Raw genomic sequence first — 13548 nt, 5'->3', positions numbered from 1 at the left:
CCTGGCTGTCCTGGAACTCACTCTGTAGACCAGGCTGGCCTCGAACTCAAACTCAGAAATCTGCCTGCCGCTGCTTCTCAAGTGCTAGGATTAAAGGCATGCACCACCACTGCCCAGCAAAATTTTCTTTTTAAATTTATTTTAGATTTATATGTACGAATGTTTTACCTGAATGTATGTGTATATGTATCATATGCATGCCTAGTGTCCATGGAAGTCAGAAGAGGGCTTCAGCTTCCTCAGAAATAGTTTGGCAGAATTGATTGAGAGCCACCATGTGGGTACTGAAATCAAACTCTGGTTTACTGCAAGAGTAACAAGTGCTCTTAGCCACTGAGTCTCCCCTCCCACACACACCCCAGGTTTTTAAAGTAGCAAATACAGAAGGAGCCAGGGGTCTCTTACAGTAGTTGACCCATCTTCAGAAAAAGCCAGGCGGTAGCCAGAAGTTCATGAAGAATACTGAGAAATCACTCAATCAAATTCTTAGTCTTCTGTTTTTATCTTGAAAAGAAGAAACTACTAAGAAAAAACAGCCTGTTGCCATGCTCCACCATGCTGGCAGAACCCTATCTCTTATCTAGTAACATAAACCTGTTCTGCTCGTTGGTAAAACCCAAGAGATTTTTTTTTTAGCAACAGACTGGCATATTTCCAGTTAAAATTTTTGACAAATTTCTTCAATCATTCTATACATACCAAATTTATTCCATCACCACCAACACTCGCTGCCATTCCAGCTCTGCCCACATGTAATCTCAGTGTACGATTCACTGCCTTACCAAATGGGCAGCTAACCCCTTTCATGGTACATGTCAAAGCTCTCACAATACCATTTGCTCAAGGAGCAGGCAGTATTGCCACCCACCCTTGCCTTTGGTTACTGACCTTACAGAACACATGTACAAACTCACTAACCTAGAACTATGAACTGGTTTTGGCTTTCTGTCAGTCAGCCACCCATTAGCTCATTGTGTTCCCAGCCTGGGCTTTGGTTCAGGGCAGTACTTCAGTTAGTATTCACCACACTGGCAACTCATGCCTGCATCCCCAGCACAGACTCACCTACTGTGATCTTTATTGTGTTCTACATTACTTCTGACGGATGGAGTACAGAGTTCACAAAGGTTTTAGTTGCAATGATAGCTTTGTGCAAGAAAACAAAGGTGATGGGGGTGGAGTGTAACCACTCCTATAGCACAGAAATTTTCAATTTTCAATGGGAAGGTCTGACTCTGCTCTTTGTGAACTCCTCCAGAGGAGGGAGACACTAGTCAGCTCTTCCCAAGGTACCTGTACATCACAAAATAGAACCTGCAGATGTCACACACTCAACCAGTGGTTCAGAACTTACTGAGCTCCCGATATTACAGTTATATACATATATGTGCAAACACATACACCAGGCAATTGTACTCCTTGCTAAGTGGGGTAGAGGGACAGACATATCAAATGCAAGCCCTTTTAATTTCCTGGAGCTTCAACAACACTTAGGAAGTAAAGGAAGGACAGAGTTGGGGGGTCCTTGGGACATCTAATTTGGGCTACCTGGTTAAGCAGCAGCTTTGGGCGCATTACCAAACATAGGCTTACCCCATGCACAACCAGTACTTGCTAACCCATTCACAAACTAAGTACTGAGAGGGTTTCCCACATATACCTGCCAATCCTTTCCATCATGGAAACAGATAAATGACACTAAAAGTTCTTCAAAGTGATTTCTGGGCATGTGGGAAAAGTTACATGGCAACACTTGAGAAATTAGCAAGAGGATCCCTGCAGTCAGTACCCCTCTCTCAATTCTAGTTCTGTTAACTGTTGATGTTTGTGGTCCAGCCAGACCTACTCTGAACTAGGAACCTTTTAACACATGCTCAAATAATATGCTACCTTGGTGTAGCCTGAAGGAACAGATATCTATAGCAATTTTAGATACCATTTCTACCCAAGGTAATAGGAGCTCAGGCTGCCTCATATTATAGACAACTCTGTCTAGTGGCTCCCTCACAGCTTAGGACCAGGGTTTGTATGAGACATCCCCTTAGGCTTCTGCATTAGCAGAGCATGTGCTGATACTCTGCAGAACATGTGGAGTTATCCTGACATTTTTATTCATCTAAGTCAAATCATTTGAAAGTGTTTGGAAGATGTGAGAAGGAGACATGATTTGGACCCTACTCATGGGCAGCATACACTACCCTACTCAGGCCTCAACCTTGGGTCCTGTTCATTCCAAGACTAAGGCAGTGAGCCACCTGGTGGATGCTGTCTGACCTGCAGCTGAGGAAAAACTAAAACGGATGGAAGTGTGTGTGGAAGCTGGCTAGATTTTGCAAACATGCTTTGTCCCTACAGGTCCCCAGACTTTGCTAAAGGCTTAGAGGCAGTAAAGAAAATGGAACTGCTTGAATTAAAATGTAGTCTGGTTCTGGGTCTCCCACAAATGCCAGCTTGGGCAGAGCCCACCCACCCTCATTATGAACCTCATTTGAAGAACATAGCAGGGAGAGGTGTGTTTTCTCTGCACATTCACTTTCCAGCATAGGTGTCCAGGCTACCTGCTTGCACTTCCAGTTCATTTTCACTCCAATCCGACTTCTGTCCTTAAGCCTTTACACAGTTACCAGCTACTTCTGAGCTGCCAGAATTAGTGTTAAGTCCTTGTCTTTCCTAAAACTTACTCTCCATATAATGCACACTCTCCAAACACCTTTAACCTATTCTCTCAGGGGTTTGAGGGATGGCTTAGCACCGGCTAAGTAAGCTAAGCAAGGGCTGCTCTTCCAAAGAACCTGGTTTAGATCTTCAGCACTCCCATGGCTGACAACCATCTGGAACTCTAGTTCTCAGGGATCTGATGACCTCTTCTAGCCTTACTAGGCACGGCAAACATATATGCAGGCAAAACACCATATACATAACATTTTAATTGAAAATAAATAAAACCATTCTGTCTTGTATCTTCTTCCTGCTCTTCAGATTATTCATTAACTTTTTAAATGGCTTTCTCTTCCTCTCTGAGGGACTGCTTGTCTACCTAACAATATATACCCTGTACTCATCATTTGCAAGGCTGTCTTCTCAGCTTTAGGCCTTCATTCCTGCCTTCTTGGCATCTCTTGCCTTTTCATACAACAGGAACACCAAACCCAAGCCTGAACTCATCACTTTTCCAACCCAATTCTCCCAAAATTCTTCATCAGCTACAGGGCCTAAGAAAAAGCTAGGTACCACTCTAATATAGCCTTCTACTTTTACCTTCAGTCAGCCAAATCATAATTGCTATATTCAATCATAATTGCTGTGTTCGTGTTGTTTCATGCTAGGCAACATGATCTTTGGATTTTATGTACCTCTTAAATCCAGTCTACGTAGAAGCTTCTATTTTTTTTTTTTAATTTTTATTTATTATATGTAAGTACACTGTAGCTGTCTTCAGACACTCCAGAAGAGGGAGTCAGATCTTGTTATGGATGGTTGTGAGTCACCATGTGGTTGCTGGGATTTGAACTCCGGACCTCTGGAAGAGGAGTTGGGTCCTCTTACCTACTGAGCCATCTCACCAGCCCTACGTAGAAGCTTCTAAGTCACCTTTCAAGTGAAAAGCTAATTGTCTGTTTTCAAATTTTATTTATGTATATGAGTACACTGTAGCTGTCTTCAGACACACCAGAAGAGGGCAATAGATCCCATTACAGATGGTTGTGAGCCACCATGTAGTTGCTGGGAATTGAACTCAGGACCTCTGAAAGAGCAGTCAGTGTTCTTAACCACTAAGCCATCTCTCCAGCCCCTAATTGTCTATTTTAAACATTCCAATAACTTCCCATTTCCTACAGGACAAAACCCTAGATCTTAGCCTAGCATTTGGGACTAAGGACTAGCTCCTGTCTGATTTTCTCTAGTGTGCTCTTGTGCCTGGTTCCAGTGGACACACATCTCCATCTCTTCTTGTGCCTTTACTCACGTTCTCACCTTTTCCCCTCCTCTTCCTGGTTAACATCTTCTCATCTACTAAGTTCAGCTCAGACTCCTCTTCCCTGTGCTCTCAGTGCACCAAGGCCTTTTACTTGCAGAAATGACTATGGACTATCACATTAACACTTATTGCCAGCTTTTTTCCATCCTGCCCATAGAAATTCCTAAGAGACACATGTGCTTCATCCCTGCCCTACTGCTTATCCAGAGCCTGCACATTCTCTCTCATTGCTTACGGATGTGTACATACTTCCTTCCACAGCTTGTCATTAATGAAGACAATGGATGTGTAGCACTGATGTGAATCTATCAACTACACTAGAATAGTATTTTGCATTTTGTGGCTTATCTTGGCTTGCCCCCAACAACTCAGGTTCTTATATAAAATGGAAAAGGATCTACTCCACTCACAGGGGTAGTATACACAGACCCCAATAATGCAAAGGACATGAGAAGACCATCTAACCTAAAATTCTTTGGCCTATTTTAAACTTACTCTGATCTTTGGAGCTTGAGAAAGGGATGGTCTCACTAGACTCAAGTGCTGACGCCCTGCCAAGCCCTCAATTAGCATGTGTATGTTCATCTTTTCAGCTCTTCCTTATCACCCCCAAGGGCAGAAAAGCAGAGATGATGACCGCAAGCCTTGGGCTGGAGAAATGGCTTGGAGGTTAAGAGCACTTGTTGCACCTACAGAGTACAAGTTCAATTCCTAGTATCAACATAATGGCTCACAACCACCCTTAACTCCAGTTCTAGGGGATCTCACACCCTCTTCTTTCTGCAGACACCAGGCATGCACATAAAAATAAAATAGCAAACAAACAAACTCAATTCTTATTTTGTCATTATAGATCTGGTAACCGAGGAGCCAAGGACAGGTCTACGACCGGTGAAGCACTCAAAGTCAGGAAAGTCACTGACCCAGTCCCTGTGGCTCAACAACAATGTTCTCAATGATCTGAAAGACTTCAACCAAGTGGTTTCACAGCTTCTACAGCATCCAGAGAATCTGGCCTGGATTGACCTCTCCTTCAATGACCTGACTACCATTGACCCTGTGAGTTCCCAGCCCTGGTAGCTTGAAGCCATTGTGTCCAGCTCATAGCCTTTCTACTCCCTCATCAAGGAAGCAGAGGCAGTGTGGTGCAATTCTAAGGGCATAGTTGTAGAGACATAGATGTAGGCACAAATCACTGTCAGCAAGGTATATAACTTCTTTCTCGTTATGGATCTCTGGCTGGTCTGGAATTCACTATTTAGACAAGACTGGCCTTTTATGTATTTATTTATTATGGCTTTTTTGAGACAGGGTTTGTCTGTGTAGCCCTGGCTGTCCTGGATCTCTCTCTGTAGACCAGGCTGGCCTCAAACTCAGAAATCCACCTGCCTCTGCCTCCCAAGTCTCCCAAGCTACAGTTTCTTAAAACTTTGGCCTGCCTATTTATAGCGATAAGATGCCATAATCATAATGGTTTTATAAGGATTAAATGAAAATGTAAGAGAACCAACTTGCCTATCAGTGGCTGAAGCAAAACTAGTCATTAGGCACTTAACTGTGTCTTGTGCTGGGCTCTACTGAGAAAGTCATCAGTTGCTTTCTGTGAAATCTAAGTTCTGGTTTTTGTTTGTTGGTTTGTTTTTTTTTTTAAGATTTATTTATTTTATGTGTGTGAGTACACTGTAGCTGTCTTCAGACACACCAGAAGAGGGCATCAGATCTTATTATAGATGGTTGTGAGCCACCATGTGGTTGCTGGAAATTGAACTCAGGACCTTTGGAAGAGCAGTCAGTGCTCTTAACCACTGAGCCATCTCTCCAGCCCCTTTTTAAATCTAAGTTTTAAAACATAGTTTGGCCAAGTAGGTTGGTGCTTGCTTCCAATTCTAACATTTGGAAGATAGAGGTAGGAAAATAAGCTTAAGATCATCCTCAGCTACATAACTTGAGGCTAGCCTGGAATACATGAGAAAGGAGGAGGGAAAGAAGTTAGGAAAGGAAAAAAAAAAAAAAGTTAGGAAAGAAAGCAAAGAAAATTCTAGAAAAAGGAAAGATCTTTACTCAAGATCCCTGTTGGCAGGAGATTTGGGGCATGACTTGGAGACTCTTCCTGTGATATTAAATGATAGGAACTCAAGTAGGATCTTCAAACATATGTGCTGATCCGATACTCCCTTGCAGATGGTCATCTCAGTTGGAAAGGCCTTAAGGAGCAAATAAGACTCCAGAAGGAGAGCTGTTCCCTGACCAGTCTCCTTTAGGGTTTTTTTTCCTTAAAAAGCACTTAAAAGGTTAATTTACTCCTGGGGGGGGGGGGTGAGGGTGGAGAGAGCACTCAGCAGTTGAGTATTTGTTGCTCTTGCAGAGAGCCCAGATTCAGTTCCAGCACATACCTGGTGGTTCACAACCATCCATTTGATGTCCTTTTCTGACTCACAAGCACCAGTTTTGTATGTAGGCACAAACATACATGGAGGCAAACGCTGATACACATAAAGTAAGGGCTATAAAGATGGCTAAGCAGTTAAGAGCACTTGCTGCCCTTCCAGTTCCCATCACCCACATGATGGCTCACAATTATCCATAATTCCAGTTTCATTGGAGGAGAGGGTATCCAACGGCCTCTGCAAGCACTAGACACACATACATGTAGGCAAAATAACCATACATCATATAAAAAAATGTTTGTTTGTTTTTTAAAGACAGGGTTTCTCTTTGCAGCCCTGCCTGTCCTGGAATTCCCTTTGTAGGCTCGGCTGGCCTCAAACTCATGTATCCACCTGTCCCATGTGGCACAATGCCCTACTAAAAAAACAGTAATTTTTTAAAAGTATCAAAAGCATATTAGAGTCATATAGAATGGCTATGTGGGCTGGAGAGGTGGGCCAGGTTGGTCTCCAAACTTTTCTTTCTCTGCCAGATAGTCCATGCTGAGCTGAGATCCCGTCTTTGTCCAGCCTGACTTTTGATTTCTACCCTAACAGGTCCTAACAACATTCTTCAACCTAAGTGTCCTCTACCTTCATGGCAACAGCATCCATCGCCTAGGGGAGGTGAATAAGCTAGCTGTCCTCCCTCGTCTCCGGAGCCTGACCCTCCATGGGAACCCCATAGAGGAAGAAAAGGGGTACAGGTAAGTGCCTGGATCTAAGGTCCAGATAAGTTTCCCTAAGGAACAAGGAAGGGGAGAGGAGACAAGAAATTCAAGACCATTCTTCTGCCACACGTGGACCAAGGACGCACCAGACCTCTAAGCATGCCCCTTGCTCTCAGAATGAACCCAGTCCTCCCAAAACATAGTCAAGCTCCCCGCCATTCCCTGCTGGAGGGGCTGGCCCCAGCCCAAGTCTTCCTCACAGGCAGTACGTGCTGTGCAACGTGCCCCGTATCACCACGTTTGACTTCAGTGGAGTCACCAAGGCCGACCGCAGCACAGCTGAAGTCTGGAAACGCATGAACATCAAGCCCAAGAAGGTCCGGGTCAAGCAGGATGTACTCTGAGATTCACAGGACCCCAGCACACCGAATGCCCTGAGGATGATGAGCTTGGTTTGACAATAAATGATTTGAGCTGTTGAACAGATTATAAGTCACCTGTACCTTAAGATGCTCTCCACATTCAGCAACTGCTAGTAAAACTTCACAGTGAAGGCAAAAGCCTGCTTGTTGGCTTAGGACCCAGGAGCCAGGTTCTGCCATGCAGGAAACTTTTCTGTCCTCTCTGGGCCCCCTTTGTACTCTTTAGTATTCATGGGATATCATGGGAAGAGAGATGAGCAATTTCTAAACTCTTTTTTTTTTTTCCCAAGAGATTCTGACTCTCTGGTCCAAGATGGCCTTGAACTTGTAGCAATCCTGTTGCTTCAGCCTCCTGAGTGCTGATATTTCAGGAATAAGCCACCATGACTCACAGAAATCTTCATAAATACCAAGGTGTGTGGAGCTGCCTTCAGCCTCCAGGCTAGGAACAGCAGTCAGCTGTAATCTACTTCAGCAGAGCAGGGTAGTTTTACTCGCAGGCTGTGATGCTAGTCAAGATTTCATTCCCTAGGGGGGCTGGTGAGATGGCTGAGTGGTTAAGAACACTGACTGCTCTTCCAGAGGTCCTGAGTTCAATTCCCAGCAACCACATGGTGGCTCACAACCCTCTGTAATGAGGTCTGACTCTTCGGGTGTGTGTGGAGATAGTGTACTCATAGATAAATAAACTTAAAAAAAAAAAATTTCATTTCCTAGCTGGGCTGTGGCTGCATACAACTCTAATCCCAGCTCTAGGAGAAAGAGGCAAGAAGTTCTCTGTGAGTTCGAGGCCAGCCTGGTGTATGTAGAGTTCGAGGGCAACCATAGTGAGACCCTGTCTCAACAGGAAGAAAACAATCATTTCTTGAAATCATTTCTTGAAACGACAAGTAGAGTAGGGTCTTTTCCCACCACTAGGGGCAATGTGTAAGCCTCCTGAGGCAGGGGTCCCAATAGTCACAGCTGCACAGCTCTGACTGTCACTATCAATGGAGAAGGGACAATGAATACTTATACTACTGGGGTTACCCCACAGTGTGTCATCTAAGACCCGGGAACCCTGAACTTCTGTCTCCTGCTTCTTCTTTAGTGCTGCTGCCGATTCCTCTGCTTGCAGCACTGCACTGCTTGCAGACTTGAACAGCCAGAAGTAAAGAGTGGGCAGGACAGAGCAGGTTGAACCAGCAACACAAATGAATATACTTTCTTTATCGAGGGGTGACAAACAAAAACAAAAAGAGCAAACATGTAAAAACCCAGGGTGCTAGAAATACAAACTCAATTCAGACTCAAGCTCGTCTAGACCCTGGTCATAATCCCCAGTGAGGTGCCTATGAGCACCAAGTCAGGGAAGGGGACAGGAGTGAATCGGAGGCCAAGAGAAAGGGGGGGAAGGGGATCTCCGAGGTCTCCCGGTGTTCACCCCTACAGTGGTGTCTCCATCTTCCCAATGACTGAAGATCTGCCAGGCCCTGCCCTCTTGGCCCCACCCTCACCCTAGCCAGAGCGCGAAGGCCGATGGCGGTTGGTTCTCCCTTCCCTTGCTTAGTCCTCACTTGCTCCGGCCTCTAGCCTTATTCTTTCCCTCCACATTCTTCTCCGTGATTAGTAGCAGGTTAGGTACTGTAGAAAGCCACAGTGAGGCTGGGGGCCAGAAGAGGTTGGGTGGAGACGGGGTGAAGACGAGGGAAGAGCTGTCCTAGGGCCCCTCTCTTCATGGGATCCCAAACTGTACAACCAGCTCTTCTTTCGCGTCCACGCGGATCTGAGAAAGTGCACTATAGGCATACGCAGCTATCCTGGAGACCTGAGACAGAGCCCAGGGAGGGAAAGAACAGACATGAGAGGGAGACTTAGAGTGTGAGGCAGAGGGAGGAGTGGTACAGGAAAGAAGGGATGGTGGACTGAAAGCCAAAAGTAGCTGGGTGTGCTGGCACTTGCCTATAGACCCACCCCTCAGGAGGTGGAATCAGGAGAGCCACAATTCAGTGCCAGCCTGGGCTATGACACTGAGTCCTTCTCTCAAAACTCAAAGGTTAGGTTAAGATTGTAGCTTACTGGTAGAGCACTTGCCTTGCATGCACAAAGCCCCTTATCTCTGGAAGGAAGTGAGAGAGAAAAGGACAAAAGCAAGGGCAGATGCTGGGAGAATAAACAGTGTATGTGTGTGGTGGTGGTGGTGGGGGGCTAAGAACACTGTGAAAACCAAGACCAAGGTGGGAATAAGCTGGGTGCACCAATACCAGGCTCCCCACCCACCCTCCACCCTTGGGAAGCCATGTGGGAAAGGGTAGGGGACCAGCCAGAAGTGCTCACCTGCTGCAAGTCAGAGAAGGGGATAGGCTCGCTGGCCAGCACTTGGTGGGGCTGGCTGGTGAGAGATGGCAGCGGTGGCAGCTTCTTCCAATGGGTCAGACTGCTGCTAAGCACAGCCAAGCGGGTACTGGCCAAGAGGGAGGAGACAGGGAAGGACAATTAGGCCAAAGTTTGCCCTGTCCTCCCCAGGCCAGCCTCACTCCCTCAGGCCAAGGGATCATGGTGACAGGGTACAGTTCATCCCAAACTCACTCTGACTGTACTCCTTTGACCTGATCACCCTGGATCAAACACACTGGGCAAGCTGGGCCAACGTGAATGCCTACGGCACTTAAGTGATCTGTAGCTAGGTTTCAGGGCTCCACCCAAGTGAAGAGCCTGCACTGGAGAGCAAACTCCAGAGCTGGAGGAGGACGTGTAGGCAGCTGGCCCGTGCCTACCTGTACTGCCTGGCCCGGTCCATGTACTCATGCTGCTCCATGCCCTGGGAGTCTGCAGCAGACACATCAATGATATTGCTTTGAAAAGGAGAGACAGAGAAGACATGACAGGTGCTTCAGAGGGACACAGACGAGAAGCAGTGCTAGGTGCCAATTCCAAGGCCTTCTGACACTAGTACTCCGCCTGCCCACCGTAACGGGGCAGAACCCATCGACATCGCTCTCTAATAACCTTGTCCCATCCTCTATGTTCCAAACTTGGCTGCCTGTGTCCCAGCCTGGTCCTGCCACACTCACCTAGCTGTCTTGGCAAGGATGGAAGAGAGCAGGGCCTGCTCATCTGTGCGAGCTGAAGGTAGGCTGTGGTAGTTGGGCTCAGCTCCATTGAGGGCTTTGGTAGGGGTGCTACTGGGGTCCAGCAGCAGCTTCCTCTCCTCCCGATCCTAGGAGGGGCCAGTAGAGAAAAGTCAGCCCCAGGACCTTAAGTCTAATCTTCCTTTCATTTCAAAGGTTCTGACCTTTAAATACTGAAACTACTTTTACGAACATGACTCCAAGTGTCCAGGTGGATGCGAAGTGAGAAAACACTCACTGACTGCCCAAAGCTGGTGGTCTAGGATGAACCTAGAGAACCTAGAAACCACTCAGAGGGGACCAAAGCAACACTGACAGTCCTGGAGCCTCTGTAACGGTCAGCGCCTCTGGACAAAGGCCACTGGAACTGACTCAAAGTCGGAGGTGGGAAAATACCAAAGTAAGGTTCTAGAGGAGAAATCAATGCAAGTCAGAAGCCCAAGGGTAGCCTTCCTGGTTCCTCGGGTCAAGTACTTCCCAGCAAAGGTGTCTACCTACAACATTATAAGGCCCTGGCAAAGCCAGATAAGTCCCTGGACTGCAAGAAAGCAGGCCAGTTGCATGCTGCCATTCCTCGCTTTATCTTAGTGCAGAAACTCCAAGCCTACAGCTAAGACACAGCCACCAATGTCCTCTCTCCTCCCCTTTCTCTCCAGGATCTGTACACACATGCACATGAGGCACAGCCCCCCATGCTCCCCAGGCTGCGAGGGTCCTATAGAACCCCACTGGCCTGGAACTCACTGGGGTGGGGCTCTACCTCCTGCTATTTGCTGCCCTGAGGGAACAGTGAGGCTCTTCCTCCGAGACAAACTACACTCCCGACAGTCACCCCAGTCTTCAGCAGCCCTGCTTACTGACCTCCACAGACAACCTCAAACACCAGAACCAATTTAGAATTAAACCAAAACTGCATCCCCTATCACTGGATTTTCCTTGTCCTGGTTCAGACCTTGTTCTAATCTACTGCCTTAAGTCCATCAGTGGAGATCCCTGCTGGCTGTGTCAGGTGCAAACTGGATAAGCAGACCTGCTTCAGGTCTATTCGGGCCCTACAAGGCTCGGGACATGGCAACTTCTGAAGGAGCAGAGTGTGTGGAAGGAAAGGCATGCTGGCCAGTGCTGACCCATCAACTTCCAGTGGCCGCCAGCCAGTCTCAGCAGTCCTCCCGGGCTGGCTCAGTTCCCACCAGCTTCCCAGTGACAGGAGCCAGCGCTCCTGCTCACAACTCTCCCTACCAGGGCTACTTCCTCCTGCCTGGCCTGCCCCACCCCAGACAGGCTCAGCCTTTCCACTCTGCTCTTCCTCCTCAGAACTACACTGCTCCAGTGTCCTCGGACCATTTGACCCAGTTCACCACAACAAAAGGAAACATCTATGGTCTTCTGCTCCAGGTTCCTGGACAATCTTTCTTTCTCCTTCCTCAGTATCAACAGGCTAGACAGATAAACGGTTTGCCAAAGGTGAAAGGGTCTCTAAGGGAAGCTGTGGTCACAATGAGTCCCCCTTGGCTTGCTGCCAGTCCTTTCCCCAGCACTGCTCCTGACAAAATTCCTTCAGGATAGGGCTGTGTCATCCCCACCCCCACCAGGAAAGAGTTAATGACATCACCTGACACCCATAGAATGAGTGATACATGTGGTAGGTTTGTTACATCAAAGTCTGCTTCCTAAGCCAATAAACCTGAGTCAAATTTCATTATTTACTTTAGCAGACCCAAGGTCTGCCCACCACTACCTCAGAGCCTGTCCCAGTATATAAAGCACGTGTCTTGTTCTTGTCCCTAGAACACCGTGACTAGAGTACCTCTAACATTAGCTAAATTGCTTTGATCCTCCTAACTTTTCCCTCACCTTTAAATATTTTACAGGTAACTAGGAGTCAAATGAAGCATTCGTAGGCAGCCTCTGAAGACCTACTGCGTGTACCTTTTTCTTTCTCTGAGACAGATGGGCCCTGAACTTACTGTGTAGCCAGACAGGCCACAAACTTGAGGCAGTTCTGTTTCAGCCTCCTAATTACTGGGACTCTCTAAGTGTAAGCCAATGCTTACACTTATAATACAGGGACTGGACAGTGTTGAAAAGAGGAGGGCCTACCTAAAGAGGGGCGGGGACATGGCCCCAGGGGTACAGCATGTGCCTAGCAAGCAGAAAGCCTGGGCCTTGATCTCTACTACTGCATAAAACTGGACAGAGTGAGTGACACATGCCTAAGATCCCAGCACTCAGGGAGAAGCAGGAGAACCAGAAATTCAAGGTCATCCTCAACTATATAGCAGGTCTTGCAGCCAGTCTGGGATATAGGAGACCTTTTTAAAAACAAAACAAACCAGCCAGAAATGAGAATCTGTCAAGAGGAAGGTGGAAGTTTAGCTTTCCCTCCACAGGTCTGCTGCTAGACAGGGATATCTGCCTCCTCCTTCCTTTTCTGTTGTTTGGTGGTGGATTCCTATTTTTGCTGTTCTAGCCTTTAGCACGACAGAATGAAGTGAAAGTGATGGCCACAGGCATGTCACACTCAGGTCAAATAATGAATGAGGGTCAGGAAGCACCCACCACGACACACAAATCACCTTCTCCTGAACTGTGGGGCTCACTGGGGGAAAGAAAGAGCAATGTCCCAAGTAAAGCAACACCACTTATGTCTCTGTATCCTCCGCTAGACCAGGTGAAACTGTTCTTTGTGGCACGGTGCCTACTGTGTGAGAAAATCAGGACTCAGGCTTCGAGGCAGCTGTAAAAGGAATGGCCAGGGGGACTGACACCCAGCCTTGCAAAAGTCTCCCCCTCCTCCAAAGCGTCTGGGCAGGGAAGGGACCGTGGTATAGAGAGGAATGAGACACACCAAGGGGAAGATCGAAATTCAAAAACAAAAACAAAACCGGGCGGTGGTGGCGCACGCCTTTAATCCCAGCACTTGGGAGGCAGAGGCAGGCG

At 47.1% G+C, this 13548-nt stretch overlaps 2 protein-coding genes across 5 annotated transcripts in view; one reads left to right on the top strand and one right to left on the bottom strand.

Annotated features, from left to right (window-relative positions):
* The window catches only part of LOC110316509 (leucine-rich repeat-containing protein 51), a 20248-nt gene extending 12082 nt beyond the window's left edge, over window positions 1–8166 (top strand). For all 4 annotated transcript variants that reach the window (XM_021190867.2, XM_021190860.2, XM_029535372.1 and 1 more), the window contains 3 exons: window positions 4833–5038; window positions 6964–7112; window positions 7339–8166. In XM_021190867.2, the coding sequence (XP_021046526.1) occupies window positions 4833–5038; window positions 6964–7112; window positions 7339–7480 (497 nt within the window). In that variant the 3' untranslated portion in view covers window positions 7481–8166. The remainder of the gene's footprint in view (window positions 1–4832; window positions 5039–6963; window positions 7113–7338) is intronic.
* A 508-nt stretch (window positions 8167–8674) lies between these two features.
* Window positions 8675–13548, bottom strand: part of Lamtor1 (late endosomal/lysosomal adaptor, MAPK and MTOR activator 1) — a 5856-nt gene continuing 982 nt past the window's right edge. Inside the window, exons 2-5 of the mRNA XM_021190888.1 lie at window positions 10552–10697; window positions 10255–10332; window positions 9815–9941; window positions 8675–9305 (exon numbers count right to left, since the gene is read on the bottom strand). Coding sequence (XP_021046547.1) covers window positions 9213–9305; window positions 9815–9941; window positions 10255–10332; window positions 10552–10697 — 444 coding nt within the window. The 3' untranslated portion in view covers window positions 8675–9212. The remainder of the gene's footprint in view (window positions 9306–9814; window positions 9942–10254; window positions 10333–10551; window positions 10698–13548) is intronic.

Source organism: Mus pahari, chromosome 1 (assembly GCF_900095145.1).
Source record: "Mus pahari chromosome 1, PAHARI_EIJ_v1.1, whole genome shotgun sequence".
In the NCBI taxonomy this organism is placed as follows: Eukaryota; Metazoa; Chordata; class Mammalia; order Rodentia; family Muridae; genus Mus; species Mus pahari.
This window is presented reverse-complemented; position numbering and strand designations above follow the sequence as displayed.